This window comes from Citrus sinensis, chromosome 9 (genome assembly GCF_022201045.2).
Source record: "Citrus sinensis cultivar Valencia sweet orange chromosome 9, DVS_A1.0, whole genome shotgun sequence".
Lineage (NCBI taxonomy): Eukaryota > Viridiplantae > Streptophyta > Magnoliopsida > Sapindales > Rutaceae > Citrus > Citrus sinensis.
Genome location: NC_068564.1, coordinates 31,527,506 through 31,554,484, shown reverse-complemented (window position 1 = coordinate 31,554,484; position 26,979 = coordinate 31,527,506). Strand labels below are relative to the sequence as shown.

The following is a 26,979-nucleotide window of genomic DNA, read 5'->3' as shown; positions in this document are numbered from 1 at the left end:
TCAAAATGACAAAGTTATGTTGATGTACGATTAATTTTAAAATTAATATGATTAACAAAGTAATTAATGTTGCCGAAGTGGAAATTAGGCAACGGTCCACTTACTCATCTACTCATTGGGAAATTTTTAGGTTTCACTGATACAAGCCATGCATTAATAATTTGCTCCATTGTCAAAACTCAAAAAGGCTAGGGCAACAGGCTTTTTCGGTAAATCAAATTAATTATGGATTATTAATATGATTATTTTAAAGAGTAGTGCCAAGTCTCGTTAGGATGTACATAAATATGACCACATAAAGAGTTTATTTAGTGTGAGTGGGGTTCACTCGTTTGATTGAGGAGAGTAACGAGAATTATCACCATTTTGAGTCATGAAAAAATTTAGTATTAGGAGGTTAGGACCTTGCCCAACATAGAATTGTAATGAATGCACATTACAATTGTGGACTCAAAGTCTTGTTGCATTATGTCAATTCTATAGATGCACGCAACATGCAAGCCAATTGACATAGGCCTATCGAGGGCTAGGCTGCAGCCAGAACTGGCCTTCTTGTTTTTTCCTTAAAAAAAATAATAATAAATGCTAAATTAATACTCCATTAGTAACCACGAAGTTAATGTCATTTGTTTATTTATTTATTTATTTATTTTTTTAAGGTCCGGTTGAGTTGGGTTGTAGCTTCACAGTAGAGTACTGGTGATGACTGCACAATCATAAAAATAGATATTAAATCTATACTTACCACGCAATCATTATCAGTGCTCCACCATAAACTAATCCAAACTTAGTCATTGTCTTTTTTTTTTTTAAAATACTTTTCTTTTTTATTATCATATGAATTCCTATTACGAGAAGCCTTTTTCCACAGTACCTGGTACTGAGATTATTTAATGAGCCACCACAAAGCTTAAGTTGACTTTAGCTTTCTACAACCACAAGTATCCATAGACAAAGATTGTTGGTATTGGCAATGGCACTTACGCGGTTGCAGGCTTGCAGTCTTTAACAAATCATTTATGCCCAGTTATCAAATCCTAATTCTCAATAATAAACAATTTATATCATTTGACTAAGTTCCCATATCCCCTAAAGTTGAGGTTTTGCCTAACTTTTTCTTTACGGATAAGAGGTTTGACTAATTCATTATGTTACAGTCCATCAGACTGTTCGTTTCCCAAAGTCTTCATTAAATTTCTCAACTTCATACTATGTTTCAATTTGAAAAAATAAAAATAAAACCTCCCCTTTCACGCTTTGACAATCAAATTGCAACAATCATTTCCAAGAAGCATCACGATATTCTCCCTTGTCATTTTATTTGTTCAAAATGTACTGTGTCATGTTTGATGTTTCCAGGAAGTTCCGAGGATGGCTTATTTGTTTCTCTTGGAAGTTTTTTTGCATAATCATCTTACAAAAGCAAAGCCCCTTTGACAATCAAATTTCAACAATCAATTCCACAATCTGTTTTGACTTTTCTACTAATTATAAAGTTTACAAAAGGGGATCTTGACTCAACTGTTGATTAAATTCTTCTACATTTTTATATATGGCTCATGTTTGATGGTCTAAACTTGGCGTCCAAGATTTCTATGGATGACTGTCTCAACATATCATCTAATGTGTAAATAGATATTATATTCTTAGGAAAAAGGAAAGAAACAAGAAGAAAAAGGAAAATCTATTGGGCACATCATTACTTTTACCTCTGAATGGAAACCGTTTGTTTGAAAACCAGTGTGGCATATATTAGCTCATTCCAGGCATCGGGAACCCCGGGAAGACACCAATGACTGCAGTCTTGGCGTCTCCTGGAAATCTTTTTTCCATCAGTGACATTCTGGCCATATATAGAAGGATGGCCATCTTTGCGATAATTGGTCAATCTTGTCACATTCAATAGTATTACTGGATTACGCATTTCTTGGATCACCTCCTCTACTATCTTCATTTTCAAAGGATAGCTATCAAGGAATGGCCCGCTGAAGATTGGCTCAGTCTCCCCATTGCATGATCCACCCGAGTCCCAATCTCCACCTCTGTTTCAAACAATTGTAATCAATAAACCATAGATGAGATAGCCACTCTGCTGCAACAACAGCTTGCATATCTGTTTACTTTTGTGTTGATAATTAATAACTGAAATTTAATGTTCTAAGTTTCTTTGAGTTCCTTATCGATTGGTCCTTTAAAAGAGAAGTTATGGCAGAAATAACATGCATAAAGACGGCACGGCTAAGTTTCAATATGTTAAGATTGATTTTTGCAATTTATCCAATCTTCGAACAGGGGAGAATATAGAAGAGGCATTCAGTTTCAATATCTGAATGAAGGGGACAAAAAATATTCAATGCCCGTTGCCATTGTAATAAGATAAAAAGCATATTTGTATACCTGAAATGGGCTGAAGAATATCCACGATAGAATACCAACTGCTTTGATGGTTTTATGTTATCATCAATCCATTTGCCCCAGGTTTTTAAAGCCCTTCGATAAGCTTCAACTGCATCAAACTTTGGATAGAGATAATCGCCTTCTTTGAAGTAATTTTTCCTGCATCAATTAATTATGCATGTTTTTCAGTTTTCTAGGGAAGCTAATATTGGGATAAACCAAAAAGCAACAGTAACAAGTATCACTGATATGAAATTTATGTTACTTTTACTTCAATAAATAAAAAGGAAAGCTTTTAAAAAATTCATAACATATATATGTGTCCCCATATGTGAAGATATGAACTTTTACATGTACTTTGAGAGGTTAAATTGTCAACATAAGAGAGTAGCTATTTTCATCTACTTTAAGCATAACAGGATTTTCAGATCTCAGTCGTAAGCATAAAAAATGGAGCCAAATTTCTGCTCGAAGATGAAGCAAATATGAGGTCCATGAAAAACGGAAGATTGCAGACATACCCTCGTGCAGTCTTTCCATGAACCCACCAGTGGCCAGTATTGAAAACAAGGATGTCAGCCCGCTTCCATTTATTAGCTTTCTTGTCAATTTGATCAACTGAAAGAGTTGGGTTTGAATCACCTTGCCCGTTAATACGGACACCTTCCTTCACAAGGAAATGCGACCTCACAAATTCCACTGTACAATTATAGTCCTGCCCAGATTTTCAAAGATCTTCGAATCAGATACTAGTTAATTTACTCTACTTCCTACTTTCAGCCAATATCACCATCCTATGAGCCTATAAAACTGCTGAGTAGTATTCATATGCAGTTGTATACAATCAAGCAACTACTACTCCTTTTAACTGTTTACATCCCAAGGAGAAAAAGAAAATTTAGCCAAAACATAAAAATTCCTGCATAACAGAAAAGACCATGCATGGTCTCCCAGAAAAATTATTTGTTCAACAGTCCAAACTCCAAAGCCCTAACAAGATGCTAACCCCAATTGTAACCATAATCAATACCAATTCCAACACTCAAAACGAATAACATTGGGGAAATAACACTATGTTTTAATAAATTATTGAGACAAAGGCATTTGTAAGAGGATGTAAAGAACTTGGTCCGGCACTCTTATTAATCTAAAGAAGCAATGAGAGAGAATAAAGTTTGAATTACCAGAAAAGTGAATACATAGTAGCCCCTTCCTTTTGTTATCTTGTGACCATAGATCTCGTACATTCTGCTCTTATTAGTCAGACCTTCACGGAGGAGGCATAGGAGTGACTCAAATTGGTTCCGATTCATGGAATCCCCAACCAGCATCAGCCTTTTACCTCTTAGTCTCTCCAAGAAGTCTGTAGCATTAAACCTACCAATGAAAGGAAATTGAAGAAAATATCATACAACAGATCTGAAAATTTTCAAACCAGGAAGCAATAAATAGAAAACAGTAGTAAGTATAGGTAGGCAAATCAACTTGAGTAATATAACCAAAAAAGGATGAAAGCATGGAATCCAAGCCAGTTCCATGGCAAGCAGAAGCAGGAAATTCAACACTGGAAGCTCACTGGCTACTAAATAATCTACAAGATTTAAAATGATGAAAATTATGAAATTTCTCCCCATGACAAGATAAAATACCACTTCATATGGATTTTGCTGTGAAAACAGAATGCAGAAATAGAAATTCAGATGCCCAAATGCATTCTTAACCTCAATACCAATGGATGAGGAAAAGATTCTCCTATCAACTATCAAACATGGATTATAAAAGGATTATCATCCAGATGGCAAGATTGATTTGTTAATTTAAAGCTATTAATTGGTCAGAAGAAGTAGCTTTTGTAGCCTTGCTTACAGCAGAATACATCTCTCCTTCTCCACGACTTGAGCCATCTTACAGAGGAGAACTAATAAGACCCATCATGGATACCGCAGCCTAACATCTACATTCTGAAAATTGCAATATTACAACTTACTAAGCTATTACAACCAAAAAGAGTATCAGAAAAGTTGATATAGTAAGTAAAAGAAGTGCATTTGTATCTATGTAATTCAAAACAAATACTAATTGCTTCTCTGATGAAAAAATTCATAAATAATGCATTCAATCCAAAACAGAAACAAAAACCACAAATCATCACATTTCAAGAAACATTCATAAAACCAGAAAAAAAAAGGGAAATTTAAAAATCACACCTTGGAAGATCACAGCCGTCAGGCTTCCATCTCCATCTAAGATACGATGAATCTCGCCGTCCATTCATTTGGCAATCAAATGCCTCATCCACATAAGGGCAAGAACCGGGTCTATAAACTGGGTACCCTTCGTCTTTCACCCAACTCCCCATATACAAATCACACGCCCCGTTGACTCTCTCAAATGAAACGTCTCCATTATTATTATTATGATTGTCAACAAAGGACTCATTTTGAGCAGCTGGGGTCTCTTTATCTTCTTCAACGAATACTTCACTGACACTGATGTTGGATTGTCTCGACTCAGTTGGGGTTTCGGCTGAGTCAGCTGGCGAGTTAAGAGCAACGTGGGCTTGTGAGAAGAAGCTTCTGTAGAGTGAGAGAGAGGGTTCTAGACTGCGTTTGCTTATGAGCAAGATGCTTAAAAGAAACAGAATCAACAACACAAAGATTGTCAATGTGTAGCGGTTGTTGCTTGCCATTTGTTGATTGTTCGAGAGAGCATGTTCTGTAAGGACTGGAAGTGAAGTGATCCCATTTTCATCTAGTGTGTTAGCTTCTAATAGGAGCAAGGAATAGAGTGTGAGCATTTTTGTTTTTTATTTTTCATTTTTTTTGAATGCGAGTTTGACATTTTGTCGAATATCTAATTCGCGTTTTTCACTTAAGACATGTATCTATCAAGTGTTTTTCTGTTCTACATTTTATCGAGCATTCATGCGCTTTTACTAATGGGTTTATTTTGTTTTGAGAAGAAAAATTTAGACCATACACTCCTTTAAAAGGCAATTTTGTTCAAATTATATGTGCTTTTGGCTATAAATAAAAAAGAAAATGATAAGTTAGCTAAGTTATAAACGGTCGCCAACAGCTGCTTTTGTAAAATTTATAATTAACATGTTTAAATAATATAAAAAATACAGCATATTATACATATGTTGTGTTTACTTATTGGAGCATAAGTGGGTAGTGTAGATTTTTCACATTCAAGCGTTTACTTGTTCGTTTAAGAATGGGGAGTAGGAGTTTCAATACGTGGATTTCACTCTTTTTTAATTGAGAAATGGGATTCCCACTCCCTTAAAGGCTCATGCCTCATTTTTTTTTTTTACCATTCTATTATTAAATACAATATAATTATATTTATTAAAATAAAATATTATTATTAAACTTATTTAAATATATTATTATTATATCTAGTTAAAATAATAATTTAAATTCATTCTATGTTAAAATTACTTAAAAATAATATTATGATACTCTTAGAGAATTAATAATATTACTATATACTATCTTTATTTGAAAATATAATATTCTTATATTCATTTAATTTTAATAGTATTATATTTATTTAATATTAATAATTAATAATTAATAATAATCAATCATTTGTGTTACTCTTATCAATAGTTTTTAACTTAAATCATTAAAATTAACAATAAAGTAAATAGTTTATTTTGCAAACATATTTTTTTATTCACTTTATAATTAAAAACTAAAATTCTTTAAATAAGAGTAAAATTATAATTTAAAATAATTTACTTAAATATATAAATAGAATTCTAATTCATATTTTCTATTTTCATTTTAGTATAAGTAAATAATATACTCACACTCACACTCCCACTCTATACTCTAATTTCAAAATTTATGCTTCTCAAAATTCTCACTCTAATTTAAAAAATAAACGCTACTCTAACGTGACTGCATGCCCGATCCAATATCTAGGAAAGAAGCTCAAACCTCAACCTTAAAAATATGTGAAAAAGGTACATTTACGAAAAAGAAGAGTTGCACATTCGAGTGTAAGAGAATCGATTTGTTCTGGTGTTCGTGAGTAGTTATTAGGTGTGTCATACTTTTTGAACCTGAGGACTTAAGTGCATATTTTCTGAACTATTAGTGCTCGCATGAAAATACCTCTTAATATTGTTGAAGCCACCTTGCGTCTCGTTATGCCAGTTGTCAACTGTCAACGGACCCAAGTGCTAAAGCAAAAGAGAAATGCTAAAAGGACTCAAAGTGCTAAGACAAAAGATTATGATGTGCCATTTTGTAACGATAAATCTCCTCTAAAATAGTTCAAGGTGTTATGAATTATTGAATTTACATATGAGCTAACCAAAAGACAATTATAAATCTAGTAAGAGATATGACTAAAAACTTAGAAAGAGAGAAAATTGATGAAAAAAATTAAAGAGACAGAGTAATGGAGAAGCTGATGCTTCTTTTCTTTTTTACATCCCTCGCCACCTCAATAAATTTATAATGCACAAAGTAGAGTTGGCACTTTGATATTAGAATCCATCAAGATCCACACTTTGATGCTGCGGTATTGCAAAACAATCCACGAACATTGTAAATTGAGAATCCATCCATATTTTCACAACAAAAAAGATATAAAGTATTTATATTCCAATTGATATGACATATACATGATATTCATATAAATTAACATTTAAAAGTTAAAAATAAATAATCGCTTAACACAATAATTGACAATAGTATCGTATTATATGTTAAATTTGTTGGGGTACAAGTATCATTGTTGCTGCGATATTTATTAAATAAAAAAAAAATGCTTTGATTTCATCCATTTCTTTTGGAGAAAATTGTAAGATATTGTATATGGAGAGAAGAAACGGAAGTAACAATATATACTACCAATGAAATAGAGTGTGAGATCGCCACAATAGACATTATGGGCTAAGGACAAAACACAGATTAATAATTCAAAGGTGATTGGTTTCGTTTGGCTTAGAACGAACACGTGCTCGGATACCCCAAATTCCTACTCTCCTATTAACTTCCCAAACAATAATCAAATTCATTAACTCTTGTCCCTCCAGATTATAGTTTGTGGGGATGTTTGTTTCTGTTTTCTAAATTGTTTTTTTTTTAAAAAAAAATCGGCGTGTCATAATATAATTAGAAAATCAAAAATAAAATATAGAGCTGTGGTAAAGGAGGAATAGTTGAAGCGTATATTTGTATTTTGTACTGCACAAGTTTTTCTCGCGCTGAAAAGCCACTACTGCAACTTCAATTCTGAGAATAACATCAGATGCTATATGCATCCTGATTGTTTATTTTTTTTTTTTAAAAAAAAAAAAAACTGGTGTGAAATTACTATAAATTTGGTTTGGTCATGGGCCTCTCTCTCGTTCCTGTAAACAACAGAATCATGGGCATGGGTTTAGAACATGTTTCTCCGGTCCCATGATCAATTATTGCTTCTACCTGATATTCAAAAAAGGAAAATTATTGCTTCTATGCCTCCCTCTCTCTCTCTCTCTCAATTGCATCCAGAACTGGAGCCTGCTGCATATATATTTGCTCTTCTAATCAATACTCTTTCAACAAATTCAAAAATTTTCTTTGAACTATAAAATAATGAAATCTCTGCATTTCATTTTCCTCTGTATGATCACAATTTCTTTGTATCTCTTCTCCAAAAGCACTGCCTCCTCTGCTGCATCAACATTTTACCCCGGAAGAAGAACGTTCACAGAAGTGCCAATATCACCACCAAACCACAAGAATCCACGCCACAGGACTCAGGTAACAGGAAAAGGGTTGGGGGTGGGGAGAACTTTTACTTCCAGAAGTTCATACTTACAGATTATCTGAAGCATTAAGGATAACTGAGTTGAATAGTGTGAAATGCAGGCCATTGATGCTAAGACAAAACAATCAACTGTGAAATATGCAGCCAGCACCAATGATTTTGATGAGATTGTTTACCACATCGACTACCATGGAGTCACAACTCATCCAACTCCTACTCCAAGACATCCCAAGCCGTAGAATGCCTTCAAAGTTGTTCGATGGAGGGAGTCCTGCACACCTGCTATTTCTAGTCCATAGATCAATGCATAACTAGAATCAAAGTATTTTTGTTGCCGCTGTGTTTGCGCTGTTGTCTTTCTTTTTATCTCTTTGCTTTGAGCAAAGCCATACTTGTAATATTTGAGTTTCCTACGATATAAGAGCATATTTACATCACCTGCTATCTACAATCAATAACCTCTTCATGATATCATTATAAATCAATCAATAATACCTTACAGATTACAAAAGGGAATCCATAAATCTACCAAAAGTTTGAAAAGTATGCCAGGAAAATGAAACACACATCGAAGATTCAATAGGAAAAAGTAAACCTAAAATACACAAACAATGTATCATTGATTCAGTAGGAAATTATCTTACCATTACAGTCAATTACAATGAAGTGACATCATTCCATTCATGTATTGTTTTCTGGTCTCCTTGTATTTACCAAGTAGCATCTTATATCTTTCAATAACATCTTCAAATGAAACCTCACTACAAAATTTAGATTTAACCTGCATAAATGTCGTTTCTGCTATGTCTTTGTGCTCAGCATATAAGGGGAACATGATTTCAGCTCCTGTAAAAGGTAAATTCCGATCATGACCTTCCAGGGTTTCTCTGTTCCAATCGAGAAACTGGAGCCACCTCATTTGTTGAAAGGGATCTGTGTTTTCTCGAATAGCCACTTCCATACTACTAAGCAACTCCAAGAAATTTGAGTCAGCACTTATTTTGCCAATCAACTCGTTGAAGATGGTTTTCTGGTTCAGATAGAACCAGTCTTTGGTATCAGATGGCCGAGAAACCGCACCAACCAAACAAGCCTTGCGAAATGTAGGATCAGAATGTCCAAATAATCCAATAAGAAGATGCAACAGATTGACAGACATGAGATTCAGAATTCCAGAAAAAGACTCAATAGAAGCATGATGGTGTGTTTTTTGGGCTTGGTTCCAACAACAGAGAGCGACATGAGCAAATCCCTCCCACCTGTGATTAAATGAAAGAAAGTAGTTCAGTATCTTATTAGAAACATAGAAAACTCCAGCAGATTATCTAACTTCAGTATTGAAAGTTTTATCTTTTCATTATTGTACTTGACATGTGTTGAAACTTTTGTCTAAAAAATGAAATGAAAAATTTTAAAATTTTCTAGTACATTCCACTATCTGAAATTCTCATCAGAACAAAGTTGTTTCAACCATTTTCTAGATTCTGTTTCAATCCAAACCGTGTTTCAAATTAACTTCAACAGTGAATTTGTAAGCCTAAAAGATGCTGAAGTGAAGTTGATACATCATGACAATGTGGATTGGTGAAGAATAACAACCATACAATTTTACAACGTTTTTGAATTACCTAATCTTTTCCCCACTCTTGTTGATTGATAAACTTTGGTTAACCGTTCAGGTTCAATAGTGACTACTAGCTAACTAACTTCCATAAAAAATTCCTAGCTTATCCTCAATTAAAAAGCACTAAATCTAATCTCAGTGGTCCAAATATATTTAGAATGGAATATTAAAGATCTCTATTTTTTAGATGAAAATCAATATGGATTTCATCACATCTATAAAATATACAAATGATATGCTGAGTCGTCAGCTTTTTTGAAGACAATAGCCTAAAACCTTGTCTATATGTCTCCCAAAAAAAAAAAAAAAAGAATCTATATTTTTTAATTCTGTCAACAGCAAGGGCCAGTGCACATGTATTGTTGGTTTTCATCTTTCAAAATAATATTTAATACAATACACCAAAAAAGAAGATTTTCCAAAATACATTTCAAATGTCCAGATGAGCTTCAGGTGTACCAATGACAATCAAAACTAGCCGTTTACTTCAAAACAAAGCCTTTATAGAGAATGGATAGTTAAACTATCAGAAAAAGTAGAGAGTTGAATAAGAGTGCAAAATAAAGAAAACAAATAAATAAAGTCTACAAAGAAAAATTTAGAGAGAAGAGAGAATTAATGAACTGAAGGGAAGAAGAATACATAAGAGAGCCCTTTCTACAGTAGAATAATGATTTGCTGACCATCTGTGCATCAACAAAATATCCTTGGAGGATTATATGAAAAAATTAATTCTAATATCAACAGTACACGACAGTTCGAGAAAGATTTAGATCTTACCATTCTAGAATTTAATAATCCAATAAATCCAGACTTTCTGACAGTATTAGTTATTGATCAGGCTATGCAGTTTAAGTTGAAATTCCTAGGCCAACCCACATTTTACAAAGACCATCATCCCCTATACAAAATGATTTAATCAAGAAGATAGTACCATATTACCCATCCTCACAATTCAAATTACTAGTAATTTTTCGCATACCTATCAACTTGACTATCTTATCAATTGAAGGTATGTGCTTGAGTCCAAATTGATAGCAATGTAATCAGCAAGACAAGAGAAGTGTAATAAGTAGCTTGGAGATAAGCAAATTTAAACCCAAGCATGCATGCACTGGGAGAGCTTAACCATACAAACTTGACACAGCATACTGACCGGTGAGAGAATATGATCTCTTTTTAAACGCAAAAGACTAAGGTAATGGGTCCAATGAATTTGTAGAAGTTATGATTCCTTTGAGTAAGTAACTATGTGGAGCTTTAGATTTCAAAGTGTAAAAATAATTTTTTGATTTGATGGAATGTGCTGTTAGTAGAGTCCATTAACTGCTTGCTAAATCTATTAAAATTTGGTTTTTCTTTATCGAAGTTCCTAGAAAAACGCAGCGTTTTATGATATCTACGGAATTCTTGTGATAACTGCAAGTTCTTGATTGTACTCTTCTTTCTTTTTCTATTTCTCAATCTCTTTCACAAGTTCAAATATTGGCACCAAATAGTTAGTAGAAAATTCACATTAAAAAATTACTCATGGTTTCTATTCCTAGACTCCTATTTTCTCAACTCCAACCTTCCGCATCATCAGCACCTAGATTCAAGCCACTGACAGATCCTTCTTCCACTAATAAAGCCAACAACTAATCCATCACGACAATGTCAGAACCCTTTAGTTTTGTTGTCCTCCGCATTATACGGTAACCAGTTTCAGCCACTCTTTACCACTCAAACCCTTGCAAATCCTAGTCATATTAAACTTCAGAGCCTTAAACCCTTTCTACTTCACAGACCTTTCCAATCGGCCATATATTGAAATGGTTCCAGGAAATTCACATATCTTATATTTGAAAAAAGAAGCAAGAACTTAAATATATTTATGAGAAACAGTTGTCGCTCAGAAATAAAATATATACAAAAAGTTCATGTTCATGTGCCAAATTCACAAGGTTGGGGTTTGAAGAAGATTTGCATTATCATATAATTTATAAATGAAAAGAAATTCAATGTCGCACAAGAACATTTATATCAAGAATCTACAGAAAGATATGGTGCACCTAAATCAACAACACCACAGGGCATACTTTTAACATTAAAGATGAAAATAAATTCACGGTATCAAAATAGACTTATAAGCTTTCATGATGTAAGAAAGGAAAAAAGGAAAAGGAACTAATAAATTAACTCATTAGATCAATTTTTTCATTTTGAAAAAAAAAAAAAATTGAAGAGGAAGATGAAGAAGAAAAAGAGGAGGAAGAAGATGATTTGGTAATCTTTACTTACTCAAATGGACGTTCAACTTCAACGCCAAGGGTCAGGTGTAAGGAAAACTCAGCCGATCCAGTGCGTCCATCATCTTCTGTGCATGCCTCATGAGAAAAACCTCTAGGAATATATAAAATATCACCTTCCCTGAGTAAAAATTGTCTGCACTCTGCCATGGAACTCTCAGCCTCTACACCATTCACAATATCACAAGGATTGTACAGGCGAGGTAACTGCACACTAGGCTGCGCAAAAATTTTCCACTGCTTAGTTCCAAAAAGTTGACATACAAACACACAATGATCGTCGTAGTGGGAAGCCAACCCTTGAGAATTAGGTGGTGTCAAGTACATATTGGCACCTACTGATGGTTGACCAAACAATGAAGCTAAACCATCTGCAATATTAGCAAGACACTCAAAGCGAAATTCCATTCCACGCAGAGCAATTGTATAACCCTCTTTATATGCTTCTTCACATTTTGAAATATCATTAGCATAAATCAAATACGGATCCTTGACGTCAAAAGAATCTGAAATTCTGGGAAAAAAATGCACCTCTTTTTTTGAGATCTTATCTGTTTTTAAAACCCGTATGTCCTGCTCATACACAAGAGGACAGCCCAGTTTATGTCTCATGTCATTCAAGAAACTAAGAATGTCCAATTCATCTGAAGCAATAGGTAGACAAGAAATAAGACGTTGAAAGATACAAGAAAGGAAGGAACAAATTGATTCTTGGGAACTTAGACCTTGTACAAATGAGGTGAAAATATCATTCCCTTCAATCAAAGAATCCGTGCTTCTTCTTACAAGAAAGGGTGAAACCTCCCAATAATTTACAACGAAATTCTCAAAACAACCCTCATTCAAAGAAAAAATACTTCTTTCAATTCTCTCTTTTGAAATTGTCGTGAATTGATCAGCATTAAGGGATAGCCTAAAAATGCTTTCCGCCAAACTATTAACAGTGATTTTGCTCGAACAAAAATGCTTCTCTCGATTAGACCTCATAATATTGCCAGATAACAACTGATCTCGAACTTTTATCCACAGCTCTTTTAAGAATACAAAAAGACTTTCATACAGCTTCCTTGGTATCCTCAGCAATTGTTCAATATCACAGCTATTAATCAAAACTATTGCAGCATCCAGAAGCAATACAAGAAATTCATCTTCTTCGCAGGCTATACAGAGAGAGGCTTCATTTCCATTTTCCCCAGCGCATAAAGAAACCAAAGTTGATGATCTATGAACCTCACGAAATACAAGTCTGATAGATGTTAACTGTTAAGCCAACTAGTAATCACAATTTACGCCAAGATGTGCTAAAAATCAAAAGATAATACGACATAAAAAATATGCAGTTAAAAGTGACATGATTATTGACTTTACAACACTGAACCATATAATATAACATTAACAAATGCAGATAAATTACTTTTCAAAATACTCACAAAAGGGCCTCCAAAGCAGAGGATTCTAACAACTTCTGCCTTCCAACTGAAGTGGTAGACAAATCCAAAACAGCATTAGCAGCGGCAACCAAAACTCTCTTCTCCGAATTCCGCAACAAAGACACCAGACCCCGGACAATTTCCGCGTCCGCAGCAATTTGTTTGTTCGTTTCTAAAGACAAGAGCGATGCGGCCCCCACAATCTCCGCGCTGAGGCCCGCAATTCCGCCGCTACATCTGCAAATTAATAATTAAATTAGTCGAAGAATCAAAGCATACGTGCATACATGCATACACATAGGATTGAGAGTGTGTTTGGTGACAGATACGCGCTATCCTTACTTGGAGTTAAGGAGGACGGGGAGCAAAGAGAGAATAGGAATGGGGAGAGTTGGTTGGGATTGGGAGAGAAGTGAGAGCCGCAGTCTGTTTAAGCATTTTTTAATTATGAATTCGGAGTAGTTGTTGTTGCTGTTGGAGAGGGCTGCCACTAAGATGGCGAAGATGGAGTTCGTGTTATCTTGCTTCTGCTTCCTCTTCTTCTTCTTCTTCCCCATTTTTTTCATATTTGACATTTTCTTTAAGCTGCAACACAGCAGCGCGGTGCCTCTCCCCCTCGCCTTTGATTAAGTTGTTTGTTATATGAGTTATAACGTTCAGGCCCCTGGATATTAATCAAATCACATTTAGGGCATTGTTTGCAACTAATTTTGTCAAAATTTTGTTTCGTAAAATATCATCATTCAAACAAAGTTTAGTAAACAACTAATTTTTATATCCGTAAGACCAAAACACCCCTCGGATAAAACATTAACCGACCCGATTCTGAACTCGGGAATTTGGATTGGCGCAAACGCAATAGTCAGAATACTCGCGCGAATATCATTATCTATTTGGCTACGTGGCATACTCAGCCAAAATGCTTCGCAGATCGCGATCCTTTTCTTCTATTTTTTATTGATTGATTAGAACTTTCTCTTTGAATTGAAAAGTCTCGAGCTTTGAGAACTAGAAAACTCCAACGCAAGGCACGCAAGCAGCCAAACCCTAGACAAGAATCAAAACCTCCCACTATACGAAAAAATCCGAAATTGGAATTCACGAATCGAACAATGGCGTACGTGGACCACGCTTTCTCGATATCCGACGAGGACATAATGATGGAGACATCATACACCGTCAACAATCGGCCTCCGATCAAAGAGATCGTCCTTGCCGTTTCTCTCCTCGTTTTCGGCACTTTCGGCATCATCTGCGGCACCATCATGGCCTACAACAGAGTCGGCGGTGACCGCGCTCACGGTACCTACTTAATTACATTTTGATTAATTTTGAGTTAATTATAATTATGTATGGGATCTTGTTCATTGAATTTTTTTTTTTCAAATTTTTGGTGGCGAATCAGGGGTTTTCTTTGCAGTACTGGGCGCGATTCTGTTTATACCGGGATTTTATTATACACGAATTGCGTATTATGCGTACAAGGGATACAAAGGCTTTTCTTTCAATAATATACCTTCTGTTTGAGCTGATCTCTTACTCAATGTACAGATCTCCCCACAAGTTGTACTTTGTCTTTTTTTTTTTTTTTTGGGAATATTGATTTTTATTTTTGTTTGAATAATATTTGTGTATATTGGTTACTAATATTGTGAACAAGGTGCGGTTATATAGTGATATGCTGTGTTGTTCTCAATGTAACCTTTGTTGGTTTTTGCAATTGACTTGTTTAAAGTATCATTTTTGTTTAGAGTTTGTACAAGTGTTGTCTTTGTAGCTCCTGTCTTCCTAGATAGATTGTTAACAGAACTTCAATTATTTTGCTGCTGCTGTCTTATGCTTGTTTTTTTCAATTTTCTTTTCTGAAATTTAATCTCCTTGGGAAAATGGTGTTTTGTGGGGAGGTGGGGAATTTAATTGAAATGCATACTTGGCTTTTCTTGTCTCTTTAACTGTTTGGTTTTCCTGAATGGGATGCATTGAGTAGGGGAGGGAGGAGCTAGAGTGTATTGAGCTAATGTGATTGATGCATTTTGAGGATCGGTTCAATTGTTTTATTTGATTGACATCATATGTTGTTCTCTACAGTTGTCGGGTTTGAAAATAACTTCGGAATAAGAGTAATCTCAATGATTATAAGCTTTGAGGCCAATCTTGATTTAAAAAGCTGAGAGTGCAAAAGGATATATTAGTAGAAATATTCTAAAACCTAGCTTCTCTCTCATTGCGTGTGGTCCATGGGCATGAATGAAGCAGGCCACTGTACAGATCTGTCGTTCATGCAACCAAGTTTTGAGGTTTATTGTAATATGGGTCTCTTGGAAAGACCTTTGATTCATGTGAAGGTGTTTGTGAGGGGATACTAAGGAAGAAAATTTTACTTCTGCTGTCTCTTTGAAGGACCTTAATTTGTGCTAGGTAAGCTAAGTGAGGCAGGGTTGGTGGTGGTGGGATATTGTTGAGTTTTTTCATATTTTAGAAAGCAAATAGTTGGAGGGCGGTAAATGAGCTAAGAGAGAGGGCATCGTGCTTTGGAAGGGCAGAAGTCAGAGTTGTTTTTCAAGGCATATGAGGAAGCTAGGATGTTGAGGGTCCTTGTCAAACTGACCAATTGATCCAAACCCAATTGTCAATTTTCTTTATTTGATTTATAGTTTGGAGGGATTGTACTGGATTGAAATAAGAAATCTGATACTTTGCTCATTAAAACCTGCCAAAACTAGACCAAACTGACTTCCATGACAATTGAGAAAGAATATCATTGAAGTTGAATGTTTCATTAGAGTTTTTTCGTTTTTTTTTTCTTTCTATAGTTTATTGCTTTTGTGTTAGGTTGTCTGTCCTTGTTGGTAAGCATGAGCAAGTCTCACTTCAGGAAATTTGGTTATTAAATAGTGACACAGTCAAGTTTATTGTGTTTCTTGTGTCAGTCCTTGTTGATTGTTTCTTAGCACCGTTTTCATTTGTTGGTTTACGAAATTATCTTCATTTGCGATTTTTGCATTTTAAATTGCCCCTTTTGGGCCCAAAGCACTCTTTTGAGAGTTAGGGATCTATCAGGGTCCATGGATATCCAAATCTGGAAAAAAATCTCGTCCCTACTTTAATATATATACTACTTCGTGCTGCAAGCTAGATAATGGTTGATCTATTTGCTCCAGCTTGAGGGTGATGGTAGTGTTCTTAAATTTTATGTTTATATGCATATCTGTTATGTGCTTATAGAGCCAGATTTAGGGTGCAGGATCAGGGTTCGATTGTGGGTCGCATATCTGAAAATATAAATATACTGCAAGAGGGACTATATGGGGTACTGTATATTGTATAGAAGACTTCTCCTTGCACGCTTCATTCTTCTTCCTGACACTTTTATATTTCAACTTATGCACAAGGAAGTCTTTGTTCAAAACTTGACTTGAAAACGGTGCTAAGGTCCGTGAAGTGGGAACTTTACTACGATCATGTGTAAAAGCTGGATTATGTTCCAAAGGTTAGCATATTTTTTGTTCAATGACCGCTGAGCATATAGTTGCCCTTGTTGATTAGTTTATTTTATGGAGAACCGATTTTAAACAGAAAAAATAATCAAGAAGAAAGACATAATTAACTGTAAAATCATACAGTTTTAAAGGAAAAGGACAAAATAATCAACATTGTAACATCACTCTTTGTTATAGTTCATTCTGTCATTGCTTTATAATCCTTCAATTTCTTTAGTAATTTTTTCTTAGTTCGTATATAGCTTAGATAGCAATGGATTTGCAAAGCCTTGGGGTACCTAATATGTCGCCGGCTAAGCCGTGGCAATTTAATTTGATTGGCCATGCACATGTATTAAGGCTAAACAGCCCTTCCGGTTGCTTAAGTGCATGAATAACTAGACTTTTTGTTTGCCGGCGCACGCATTATCAGTCAATTATTCAATTAACATTTCAACTTGCGTGGCAAGGCAATAAATGAACTAGTTTCTGTTGAACTTTTGATTATTGGTTGAAGAAAGTAGAAACGTCTGTGAAACCCTTTTTGAGTTGTACTATTGACACCTCTTTTAATCTTCTCATGAAACTTTTTTTTTAATCATATTTATTTTATTTTTGAAAATAAAATATTTTTCATTTTATTTTTTTATTGTTAAAACTTAAAGTAATTTTTTATTATTTTATTGTTATCCTACATAAAAAAAAAATTTCTAGGTAATGAACTTTTTAATGTTAATTATTAGTTTGAATAACACATATTGTAAGATTGTAGTTTGAAAGTAATCTTAAGTATAAAAATATTTAATCAATAAAAAATAAAAAAATAAATTATTCTAAATTTATATAATTTATTTTAGTTAGATAGGAAGTAACAAATACAAAATTAAAAAAAATAACTATAAATGTAAATAACTTATTGAAAAAATTAATATGTGTTTAATTCTTACTTATCCTCATACTACAATTTTATTTAAATTTTCTTAATTTGTATAATTTATTTCTCTCACCTCTTTTCCCATGTCACGTGGGGTCCAATTGGTTGATAGGCTGGTGGATGAAGCAGATGGGACCCCCCATCGTTTCCCAGGACTTTAAAATCATATTCTAGGATCTAGATTTAGCAAATGAAAAAATAAAAAAATAAAAAAATTACAATCATTCCCACTAAATTTTGCCCCTCTTCTCGTCGTCGGTTTTCTCGCTTTCTGAATTTTGTTTATACAAAAATGTTCACAATTGGCTGTCGCTCGACTCGATAAAGAGAAAATGACCAAATACCGCTTCAGTTACTACACTATTCTCTATTATCTAATTCTAAGTTGTAACTCAGCATGAGCAAAGGGGACTTAATTTTTTTTTTTAAAAAAAAAATTAAACAAAATAAAGCAGTTCATCATCTTCTTCTTCTTCTTCTTCGATCTACGTGCTCCCTTGATATCCGTGGTTGTCTAGAATATCCATCCCTCCATCCATAGCATCCGATTCTCTCATCTAAATTACAATTCATTTGGCCTGGCTTCATTCAAGAATCATGCTCTCTAAAATAAGAATAAAGAAAGTTAAAAGTTGTATTAAAAAAAAAAAAAGAAGGTTAAAAGTTGATTTTCTGTTGTCGCGTGGCGTGTGAATTGCTAGACAATATCGGTAGTAGTGCGATCGGACCGTACATCTGGCAGCGACTGCGACTGAGAAGAAATCCAAGCCAACCATCTCGACACAAGCCCTGCGTGTCGCTGTCTATGATTATTTCTGTTACTCATAGTAATTCTACTGCTATAACTCTCCCCGCTGTTGGAAAACCTGCTCAATCCCGTGATTTCCGACACGCTTCTCGAATTTATTACACCGCTGCCATTCGCACTCCCACCACCATCAATGCCAGTGCTGCTGCTAGTGCGATGCTGCAGCGCCAGCGGTACAAGCATTTGCTGTTGTCTTTTCACTGACGGCCGCGATGATCCCGAAGCAAATCTACGGCTATCACTGAGCAACATCTCTGACCGCAGATACAGCAGATCCGACGGCTGTACGTCACTCCACCTACGGCTGAACCCACCGCCGGCACCGGCGCCTGCCGAAATAATTATCCGGTGCTCAAATCTCCTCTCGGAGCTCTTCCTATCGGCCGTCAATCCATCGGTCAACAACAACCCGTCCTTTCTCGGACGGTCGAAGCATCCAACGGCCACGGACTCTGCCTGCTCTCTCTTTTTGGAAAAAGCCCCATCAAGCGACCTCCTAGACGACGTCGGATTCTGAGAACACGAACCGAACTCCCCAGCTGAGGAGTGCCTCCCGGAAACTCGTCGAAACTCGGGGTGGTTCGGGTTGGGCTCGGGTGGCGCGGCCTCCGACTCAGCGGAGTCAATATTCTTTTCAAAGCTGAGAAGAATATCTTCAGGGTCAACTCGGTATCGACAAAGAGGGCAAGTAGAGTGACTGTCGAGCCAAGTATCAACACACTCCACGTGGAAGGCGTGCTTGCATTTGGGCAAGAGTCTTAAAACTTCCGTTGGCTCGAACCTAGTCAAGCAAACAGCGCATTCGAGCCCGTCCTTGTGACCCCTGAGTGCACCGAATCTGAATATCGGTAACGACTCGATCACCGTACGGTCAATCCCTGAGTTCTTGCGATTGGTGGAGGATGGATTTATCAGAGCGGAGTGACTAGTACCGTAACCGACGACGCTGTTTCCACGCTTGCAGTGCTTGGCGTAGAGTAACAGAAGGAAAGTCATAGAGAACATGGTGGTTAAAACACCAACTACGACTGCCATGCTCGGCTTAAATGGTGAGAAATTCTTATTTGCATTTGCATTTGCTTTATCTTGAATGAAAGGAGGGGGGCATAATGAGTTGTTGTTTGTTGTTCTCGAATCGTGATTATCCGCGAGAGAAGGCGTAATCAGGATGACGATGAGGAAAGAAACCCAGACGGAGATTTGTGATGGGGGCTCGAAAACGCCCATGTCTGCCGCTGGTGTTCTTTTTTTTTTTTTTTCCCTTTCTTTTTTGGAAGAAAATGAAAAGTTTTTGGAGAGATTCTGTGAGATGGGGTTTCTGATAAAACTTACAAAGCAGATAAGACAAAGGTGTGTAACTGACTTGAATGTGCTTGTTATAAATTATTCTCATGGGGCGTCATGATTTGAAGGAAAACGAAAGAAAAATGAAGTGGCCTTATAACATGGAGTTCCCTAATGTTTTATAAATTTACAGAAATGGCATGGTTTGTAATTCTTTTTCATGTGATGTAACCATCAATTAGTTGGATATTTTATCAAACGGCATGGATTAGTTCTATACACACTACAATATCACTGACATGTTGGGGCCACTTTGAGCTATGCCAAAGATCATTTTTAGGTCATGTCCATATCTTAAAATGAGCAAATTCATCAAGGGACTGACTTTTATTTTTCGGTATATTAAATCATCTGATATCTGAAGATCATATTGGGTCCTGATTAATTCAAATTCGAGTCGGGTAGGACCACTAGGGCGGTAAAGTTCTCCCAATAAATATTTAACGCAGCTGCATTCTCAAGATTCGAACCGAAGACCTTGGTTAAGATAAAATAACTTCATGTCAGTTGATCTACACGCTTGTTGGTTATCAAGGGACTGACTTTAATAATGGCTTTCGGACCAAAAACAAGATGAGGATTGAGGCAAGACAAAAGGGAACCGAATTAGATGTGAATAAAAAAAATATACTCAATAAATGATATCTCTAAAGAATAGGGACTTTAATGTTATGGTGAAAGGATAAAAACAAAGGCAGTAAGGAACAATAACGGAACGGAGAGGAAAGAGATTTGACAGATAGGACATGATGAAAACGATTCAGACAGTAACTGAAACACCCCACATTACGTTCAGGAACAGAGACAGAAAAGAGGTGGTTGTGTGGATTTAACGACCTTTCGTCATCAATATCAGCTTTGAACACCATAAAGCCTTTCAAATTATCACAACTTTCACGAGTTCACGAACATGACGCCATGATACTCAGATTTATGACCACCTCTATTCATTTAAACTACGATGCTAGCCTGCCTATCTATCTATGCGTAGCTAGAATTGTAGTTAGCTGGGGTTGTGTGAATCTGAAGGCCCAAGACCTGGAACCAAACACGTGATTTGTGTTTGGTATTACAGCACTGAACCAAACCCGCAACTCAAGCTTCGGTCCCACAGCTCTTTTTTCTGCTAATAAATCGACATTACTGGGCTCCTGCATTGTACAGATTTTTGCCATTTCTATTGAACCTCCTTGTACCTTACCTTTCAGACTGGTACAATTTACTGGTTTGTTGCTGAAACTTTTTAACCATTGATTTCGACATTCACCGGCCGAGTTAATGAGCACATTAAAATAATAATATAAAGAATTCGCCTAATAAAAGAAGAGTTTGTTTAATTGAATGAACTATATTCATTCCATCCGATGCATGTGCCGTAAGGCTCCCCGATCGAATAGGAATTGGAGAAAGAACAAATGGGAAAAATCCACTTTTGTTAATTTATTAGAGACATGACAATTGACAGACGTGTTTGTGTGGGGACAAGTTTTTATCGAGAGATTTGTTGGTTTTTGATGCGGTGGTATGAATAAAATTGGAGTTATGATAATGTAGCAGTCTGAAGAGATCTACCAGATTAATTCAAAGATGATTGATTAGGGTTATTTATTATCAGTATCAGATATAAGATACTACGACACCTTTATTTTGTTTTAATTACAATATTACATCCAGCTGAAAATGATTTTTAGAATAAAATATTAAATGAAAAACAGAATAACTCCAAAAGGTCAAAACCAACCAGCAACTCCGGCCCAATCATTCAGTCCTAAATAAGGCCCAGCTACTTTTTTGTGGCCCACGCGGGCTTCTTCTGCTCGAACCCAAGTAACCATCAGGTCAATTTTACGTCTGCATATTCATGGTGTTATTGTATAGGGAAACATTTATTAATCAGTTACAAAAATGCAAGGTGGTATTTAGCTCATGGATTGTTATACTCGTACTACAATGAAGAATTTTATTTCACATCTCACGCAGAAAACACAACGCTAAAACTAGAGGACGCAAAATAAAAACAAGAACGTGCATCCAAACATTTTAAGATTTCATTCAAATTCTGATATATTCGAATTCTTTTCTGAATGTTTGTTAGTTGAAGTTGAAGTAAGATGGATGTTGATTTATCTGCCCGTACAATAATTATTTATTTTAATACCATTTGGTGTCCACCGGTAGCTATCAGATGAATCTTAAAAAGTTCAAAAAAAAAAAAAAAAAAGGGAAAGGCTTCATTCGGACTGAAAATCCTGAACTGAGAAGTCAGAACTGGGGCAGGTCTTTAGTGTTTTGTTTTTTGATCCTTGATCTTTCATGATTCTTACACAACGAGATAGTTGTTCCAAAAGTGTCAAATATTTACCCCATGTCTTAATTACTTGTTGTTGAGTTACTAGTTAGGGACTCATTTGATGCGGTGGGAAAACACTTATGGTTATACGAGAACATTTTAAGAAAGTAGGGACATATATGTTATTAACCTTTTCCCCTCAGTTTATAGTTAGTTAGTAGCTGTATCAATCTGCTCTGCGTTTCTCAGATTGAAGTAATACAGAAAATGCCTTCAACTTGTTCACTCTTTCGAGGTGTTCACCATACCATGATACTAATCTTCCTTCTTCTTCCATGTTTATTCACAAATTCCTATTAGCAATTTATTTATTTATTAGTAATTTTTTTTTTTTTTTTTTGGTTGTTGTGCAGATGAAGTTCGTGAGCATCTATTGACGGTGCCGGGAGAAGCTGAAGCTGAAGATGATAATCAAATTCAGAAACCGAAGTTTCGGGTACGGGAGTTGAGAAAAGAATCGGATGATGGGGCTCCGATACTGAAGGGGGTCAATATGGAGATACCAAAGGGGGTGATCATGGGGATCATTGGGCCCAGTGGAAGCGGCAAATCAACCCTGTTGAGGGCGCTGAACCGTCTGTGGGAGCCACCCTCTGGTACGGTGTTCTTGGACGGCCGCGATATTACTGATCTCGACGTTCTCTCTCTTCGTCGTAAAGTTGGCATGCTCTTCCAGATTCCGGCTCTCTTCGAAGGTTATATTCTTCTTCTTTTTTTTTTTTTTTTTTTTTGAGTTTTCTTTAATTAATTACCACTTAATTTATTATAGCCTTAATTAATTGCCGCGTGTTGTGTTGGTCCCGTTGTCTTATTCTTCGGCGCGAGTTGTGGTTGTGGCTGTAGCGCCTTATTATTTATTTATTTATTTATTTAATCGTCTTTCTTCTATTTTTTTTTTTTTTTAAATTATTTTGTGGTCCTTTTCTTTGTTCTACTTCTTATTGGAAACTTTAGGAGTAGCCTCCTACGTGTTCGTGCCAGTAGCGATTAGAAAGGCTTTCGTTGTCGCTTGCTAAAAAGTAGCTTTGTTTGTTTTTTTTTTTTTAAAAAAAAAAATTAATAGCTTTCCTCGGCTTTCTTTAGCTTCTTCTAAAGATCTTGGGAGATTTCTGTATATTCGCAGTAATTAAGTATGATTTACATATATTTTTAACTGTTTTATTTTTCCACTATCTGTTACATTTATGTAGGGTAAAAGCTTGTTTAGTCCCTATATTATGAGGTTAGTGTCCATTTAGTCCCTGTATTTTTAAAAACACCTTAAAACGTCCCTGCTACTAAATATTGACACTTATGCCATTATTTTTTTATTATTTTTAACTTGTTTTTACAATATTATATTTTTACAATAATATTTCTTTTTTGGATATTAATAAAAAATTAAATTATCAAATTAAACTCAAAAATAAAATAAAAACAAAAAAGGTATATATTAATTTTTGTGGAAGCTCACGTATGTCTAAAAATTTAATATCGTAAAAAATTACATTATCAATTTTTTTAGAAAAATTAATATTTTAACTCAAGAGTGTGTTCCACAAAAATTAATATATACTTTTTATTTTATTTTATTTTTTGGTGTTAAATTGGTAATATATTTTTTTCTTTTTAATAATGTCTAAAAAAATTATTATAATAGGGTTATTTTTTTCTTTTTAATAATGTCTAAAAAATTATTATAATAGGGCAATATTATAAAAATAAGTTAAAAGGAACAAAAGATAATGGCAAAAGTGTCAATAATTTAATGGTAGGGATAGTTTGAGGTATTTTTAAAAATATAGGGACTAAACAGGCACTAACTTCAAAATATAGGGACTAAACGAGCTTTTACCCCATTTATGTATTTATTAGGGGGTAAAAGTTCAGATAAATAAGGTATCCTAGTCCTTATTTAGTATTAAAGTTACTGGATTTTTAGTCGGCGGCTGGGAAATTGAATTACTAGAATAGAATATTGATAGACACCTCAAAAATGAGTAAGAAGGTAAATATTAGAGATCTATAGTGGAATTTGACATAACATTTTAGTTAGAAATCTATTGAAGTTTGGCCTGCATCATTTTTTTTTTTATTATAACACAGTCTAAAATATTTTTGAAGTCATTTCGATTCATTTTAGGTCATTTTTTTACCCAATTTACTCCGATATTTAAAGGGAGAGATAGCCATGCGACTCTTGAATCCTAAATATATAGCTAACCGCACCTTTTAATTTCCACTACACCCATGTTTTTTAATTAAATATTTATCCATATTTTAGTTAAATGCTTTAGTTGTTGCGCTTCCAAAGTCAAGCAGAAGTACAGTACTGTAATCAGACTATTAAGAAATTGCGATACTTTTATGTATTTAATTTTTTCTTAAATGTGTTGGTAACAATCCTTCATCTGTAATGGAAAGCTACATGACATAAATTGTTTGGGATGAGAGGGACCTAAATACTCCAATCAAACTTGGCACTTGTGAAGCTATGGCTATTGATATATGAACATTTATTAATCCCTCTTTCAGGCACAGTTGCTGATAATATTCGATATGGACCACAATTGAGGGGAAAGAAATTAACCGAGAATGAGGTTTACAAGTTGCTCTCACTTGCAGACCTCGACTCCTCTTTCCTTAGCAAAACGGGTGCCGAAATATCAGTTGGCCAAGCTCAAAGAGTTGCTCTAGCTCGAACACTGGCCAACGAACCAGAGGTTCTGCTTCTGGATGAGCCAACGAGTGCATTGGATCCAATATCGACACAGAACATAGAGGATGTGTTAGTTAAGCTGAAGAAGAAACATGGAATGACAATTGTCATGGTCTCTCACAGCATCAAACAAATCCAAAGGATCGCCGACGTCGTTTGCCTGCTAGTGAATGGTGAGATTGTGGAAGTTCTGAAACCTGATCTGCTCTCGGAAGCCAAGCATCCCATGGCACTAAGGTTTCTTCAACTCAGCGGTTAGGGAGACATGTCACTTGTTCAATTTTATTCCACCATGTCAACTGTGCTGTCCAATTTGTACTTGATTATGAAAATAAACTGAATTATGTATTACTATATGAGCAAGTATTGTACTACATATACTTCTTGTACTTCTATATGTCTCTCTCTATATATTTATATTTACAGCCGCCTAAGTTTGCAACAGCTGCTAGTTTGATTGGTTAACGGAACAAAGAACTGTTACTAGTTGTGATCGGACCAAAAGGGAAACCTCCAAGTGAACCTCCACCTATGCTTGCTGCATTTGGAATTGCGAGGTTGAGTGTTTGCTGCCGCCGCGGTTGCCTGCTTTAGTTCTTTATGGGGGGACTTGGATAACATGTTCCACATTACCTGTACATCATTATACGCGCACATTTTGACATCATCACGCAGCTTTAACAGACCACTCGCATCATCTCTAATTCCAGTTTCACCACCAGCAACGCCTGCAAAAGCAGAGTTATTATACTATATATGATCATCATCAAGATTCAAGAACCCATAACAAAACCATCAGCGACGAAATTAAAGAAGAAGGCAAATTAAGCACCAGGTTTACGAGGCTTGACTCTTGGTGAAACAGAGACCCAAATTCTTCTCATTTTGTGCCACCAATTCATCGGGGGTGTCTAGAGTCAGAATCAGAACAGCCCAGATGAATTGAAGAGGAGAATAGAATAGAGAAGTGCACGCGGCAAGGAGGGCACCGAATCCCCATAACACGTTTCTTGAGGGGCGTGCCAGACGTCTCATCTTCGTACATTCCACCAAGATCACTTTCCCCCACCATTTTTTATTTTAGGTCCATTTGTTTCTTCTTCTCCATTTGTACTTACTTGCTAGAGTGGCATTGCTTTGGCGTCTTTCGTCGTCAATTTCATTTATGGTGGATATATATAGGAGGAAAAAAGTTATTGTAAATCTAAATCTTATATCTATTCTCTAGATTCATCGAATGACGATATATTTACAAGGTTGAAATACAATTCTTGGAAGGCACATAGCTAATTCTCGAGGTGTTTTAGTTGCAATTAATGCACAGATTGACAGTATTTTAGTCGAAGAATGCAAATTATGCAATGCACCAACTAAGGCTCGTGATAAATAAATATCTAATACATGTAATCTCATCGTAATGTCATATCACTGATTCAAATCATTAGGGATAAGTATATTTCAATGCAAACAAAGACTTTTGATTTTAAAAATGGACACATAAACCTCCTAAATTGTAATATGAACAAAATTCGGTGAGTATGAGTAGACAATCAACATGTTGAGCATGACATTTTCAAGACACTGAATGTACTATCATAATAAAAAATTTTGAGATTTAAGTGATAATGAGATTAATTAGTCTTGCGAATGAATCGCAACGAAGCTGCATGTGGGGTGCATATGTCGACATAGGCCCAATAACACAAGTATTACCATCATCAGCTTTACCGCCGCGCCAGACTAATGGATGGAGGCGTGTGTTTACTAAAATCAAAGCGGTCTACGTGTACATTGAGAAAAGCTTTAAGAGTTTGAAGGTCATGCTCTGAAATTAATGAGGCCTATGTATATG

The 26,979-nt window shown here is 35.4% G+C and overlaps 5 protein-coding genes and 2 long non-coding RNA genes across 8 annotated transcripts; 3 read left to right on the top strand and 4 right to left on the bottom strand.

The window, feature by feature from the left end:
* Window positions 1-1,445: 1,445 nt before the first annotated feature.
* On the bottom strand, window positions 1,446-5,331 carry LOC102615127 (protein trichome birefringence-like 5). The gene is made up of 5 exons (XM_006474241.4): window positions 4,605-5,331; window positions 3,582-3,774; window positions 2,919-3,112; window positions 2,398-2,556; window positions 1,446-2,042 (listed from the first exon to the last, which is right to left on the bottom strand). The coding sequence occupies exons 1-5, from the start codon at window positions 5,192-5,194 to the stop codon at window positions 1,706-1,708; spliced, it is 1,473 nt and encodes a 490-aa protein (XP_006474304.1). The 5' UTR covers window positions 5,195-5,331; the 3' UTR covers window positions 1,446-1,705.
* Window positions 5,332-7,244: 1,913 nt separating this feature from the next.
* Window positions 7,245-8,609, top strand: LOC107176481 (uncharacterized). Of its 2 annotated transcripts, none has more exons than XR_001507813.3 (2): window positions 7,245-8,165; window positions 8,274-8,609. It is a non-coding gene; the product is annotated as an uncharacterized LOC107176481 (long non-coding RNA). The 2 variants fall into 2 exon arrangements; XR_001507814.3 differs by having other exon boundaries at window positions 8,262-8,609.
* A 120-nt stretch (window positions 8,610-8,729) lies between these two features.
* LOC102615404 (uncharacterized) lies at window positions 8,730-14,134 on the bottom strand. Its single transcript, XM_006474242.4, has 4 exons — window positions 13,857-14,134; window positions 13,515-13,751; window positions 12,077-13,330; window positions 8,730-9,431 (listed from the first exon to the last, which is right to left on the bottom strand). Exons 1-4 carry the CDS (start codon window positions 14,087-14,089, stop codon window positions 8,825-8,827), a joined length of 2,331 nt encoding a protein of 776 aa, XP_006474305.1. The 5' UTR covers window positions 14,090-14,134; the 3' UTR covers window positions 8,730-8,824.
* Window positions 14,135-14,413: 279 nt separating this feature from the next.
* On the top strand, window positions 14,414-15,234 carry LOC102615705 (uncharacterized). Its single transcript, XM_006474243.4, has 2 exons — window positions 14,414-14,816; window positions 14,920-15,234. Exons 1-2 carry the CDS (start codon window positions 14,627-14,629, stop codon window positions 15,039-15,041), a joined length of 312 nt encoding a protein of 103 aa, XP_006474306.1. The 5' UTR covers window positions 14,414-14,626; the 3' UTR covers window positions 15,042-15,234.
* A 3,091-nt stretch (window positions 15,235-18,325) lies between these two features.
* Window positions 18,326-20,072, bottom strand: LOC107175109 (RING-H2 finger protein ATL43). The gene has a single exon (XM_052433173.1). The coding sequence runs from the start codon at window positions 19,960-19,962 to the stop codon at window positions 18,625-18,627; it is 1,338 nt and encodes a 445-aa protein (XP_052289133.1). The 5' UTR covers window positions 19,963-20,072; the 3' UTR covers window positions 18,326-18,624.
* A 2,425-nt stretch (window positions 20,073-22,497) lies between these two features.
* On the top strand, window positions 22,498-25,516 carry LOC102616487 (ABC transporter I family member 17). Its single transcript, XM_006474245.4, has 3 exons — window positions 22,498-22,664; window positions 22,783-23,124; window positions 24,944-25,516. Exons 1-3 carry the CDS (start codon window positions 22,637-22,639, stop codon window positions 25,384-25,386), a joined length of 813 nt encoding a protein of 270 aa, XP_006474308.1. The 5' UTR covers window positions 22,498-22,636; the 3' UTR covers window positions 25,387-25,516.
* On the bottom strand, window positions 25,299-26,473 carry LOC127900004 (uncharacterized). The gene is made up of 2 exons (XR_008051909.1): window positions 25,960-26,473; window positions 25,299-25,855 (listed from the first exon to the last, which is right to left on the bottom strand). It is a non-coding gene; the product is annotated as an uncharacterized LOC127900004 (long non-coding RNA).
* Between the last annotated feature and the right edge of the window lie 506 nt (window positions 26,474-26,979).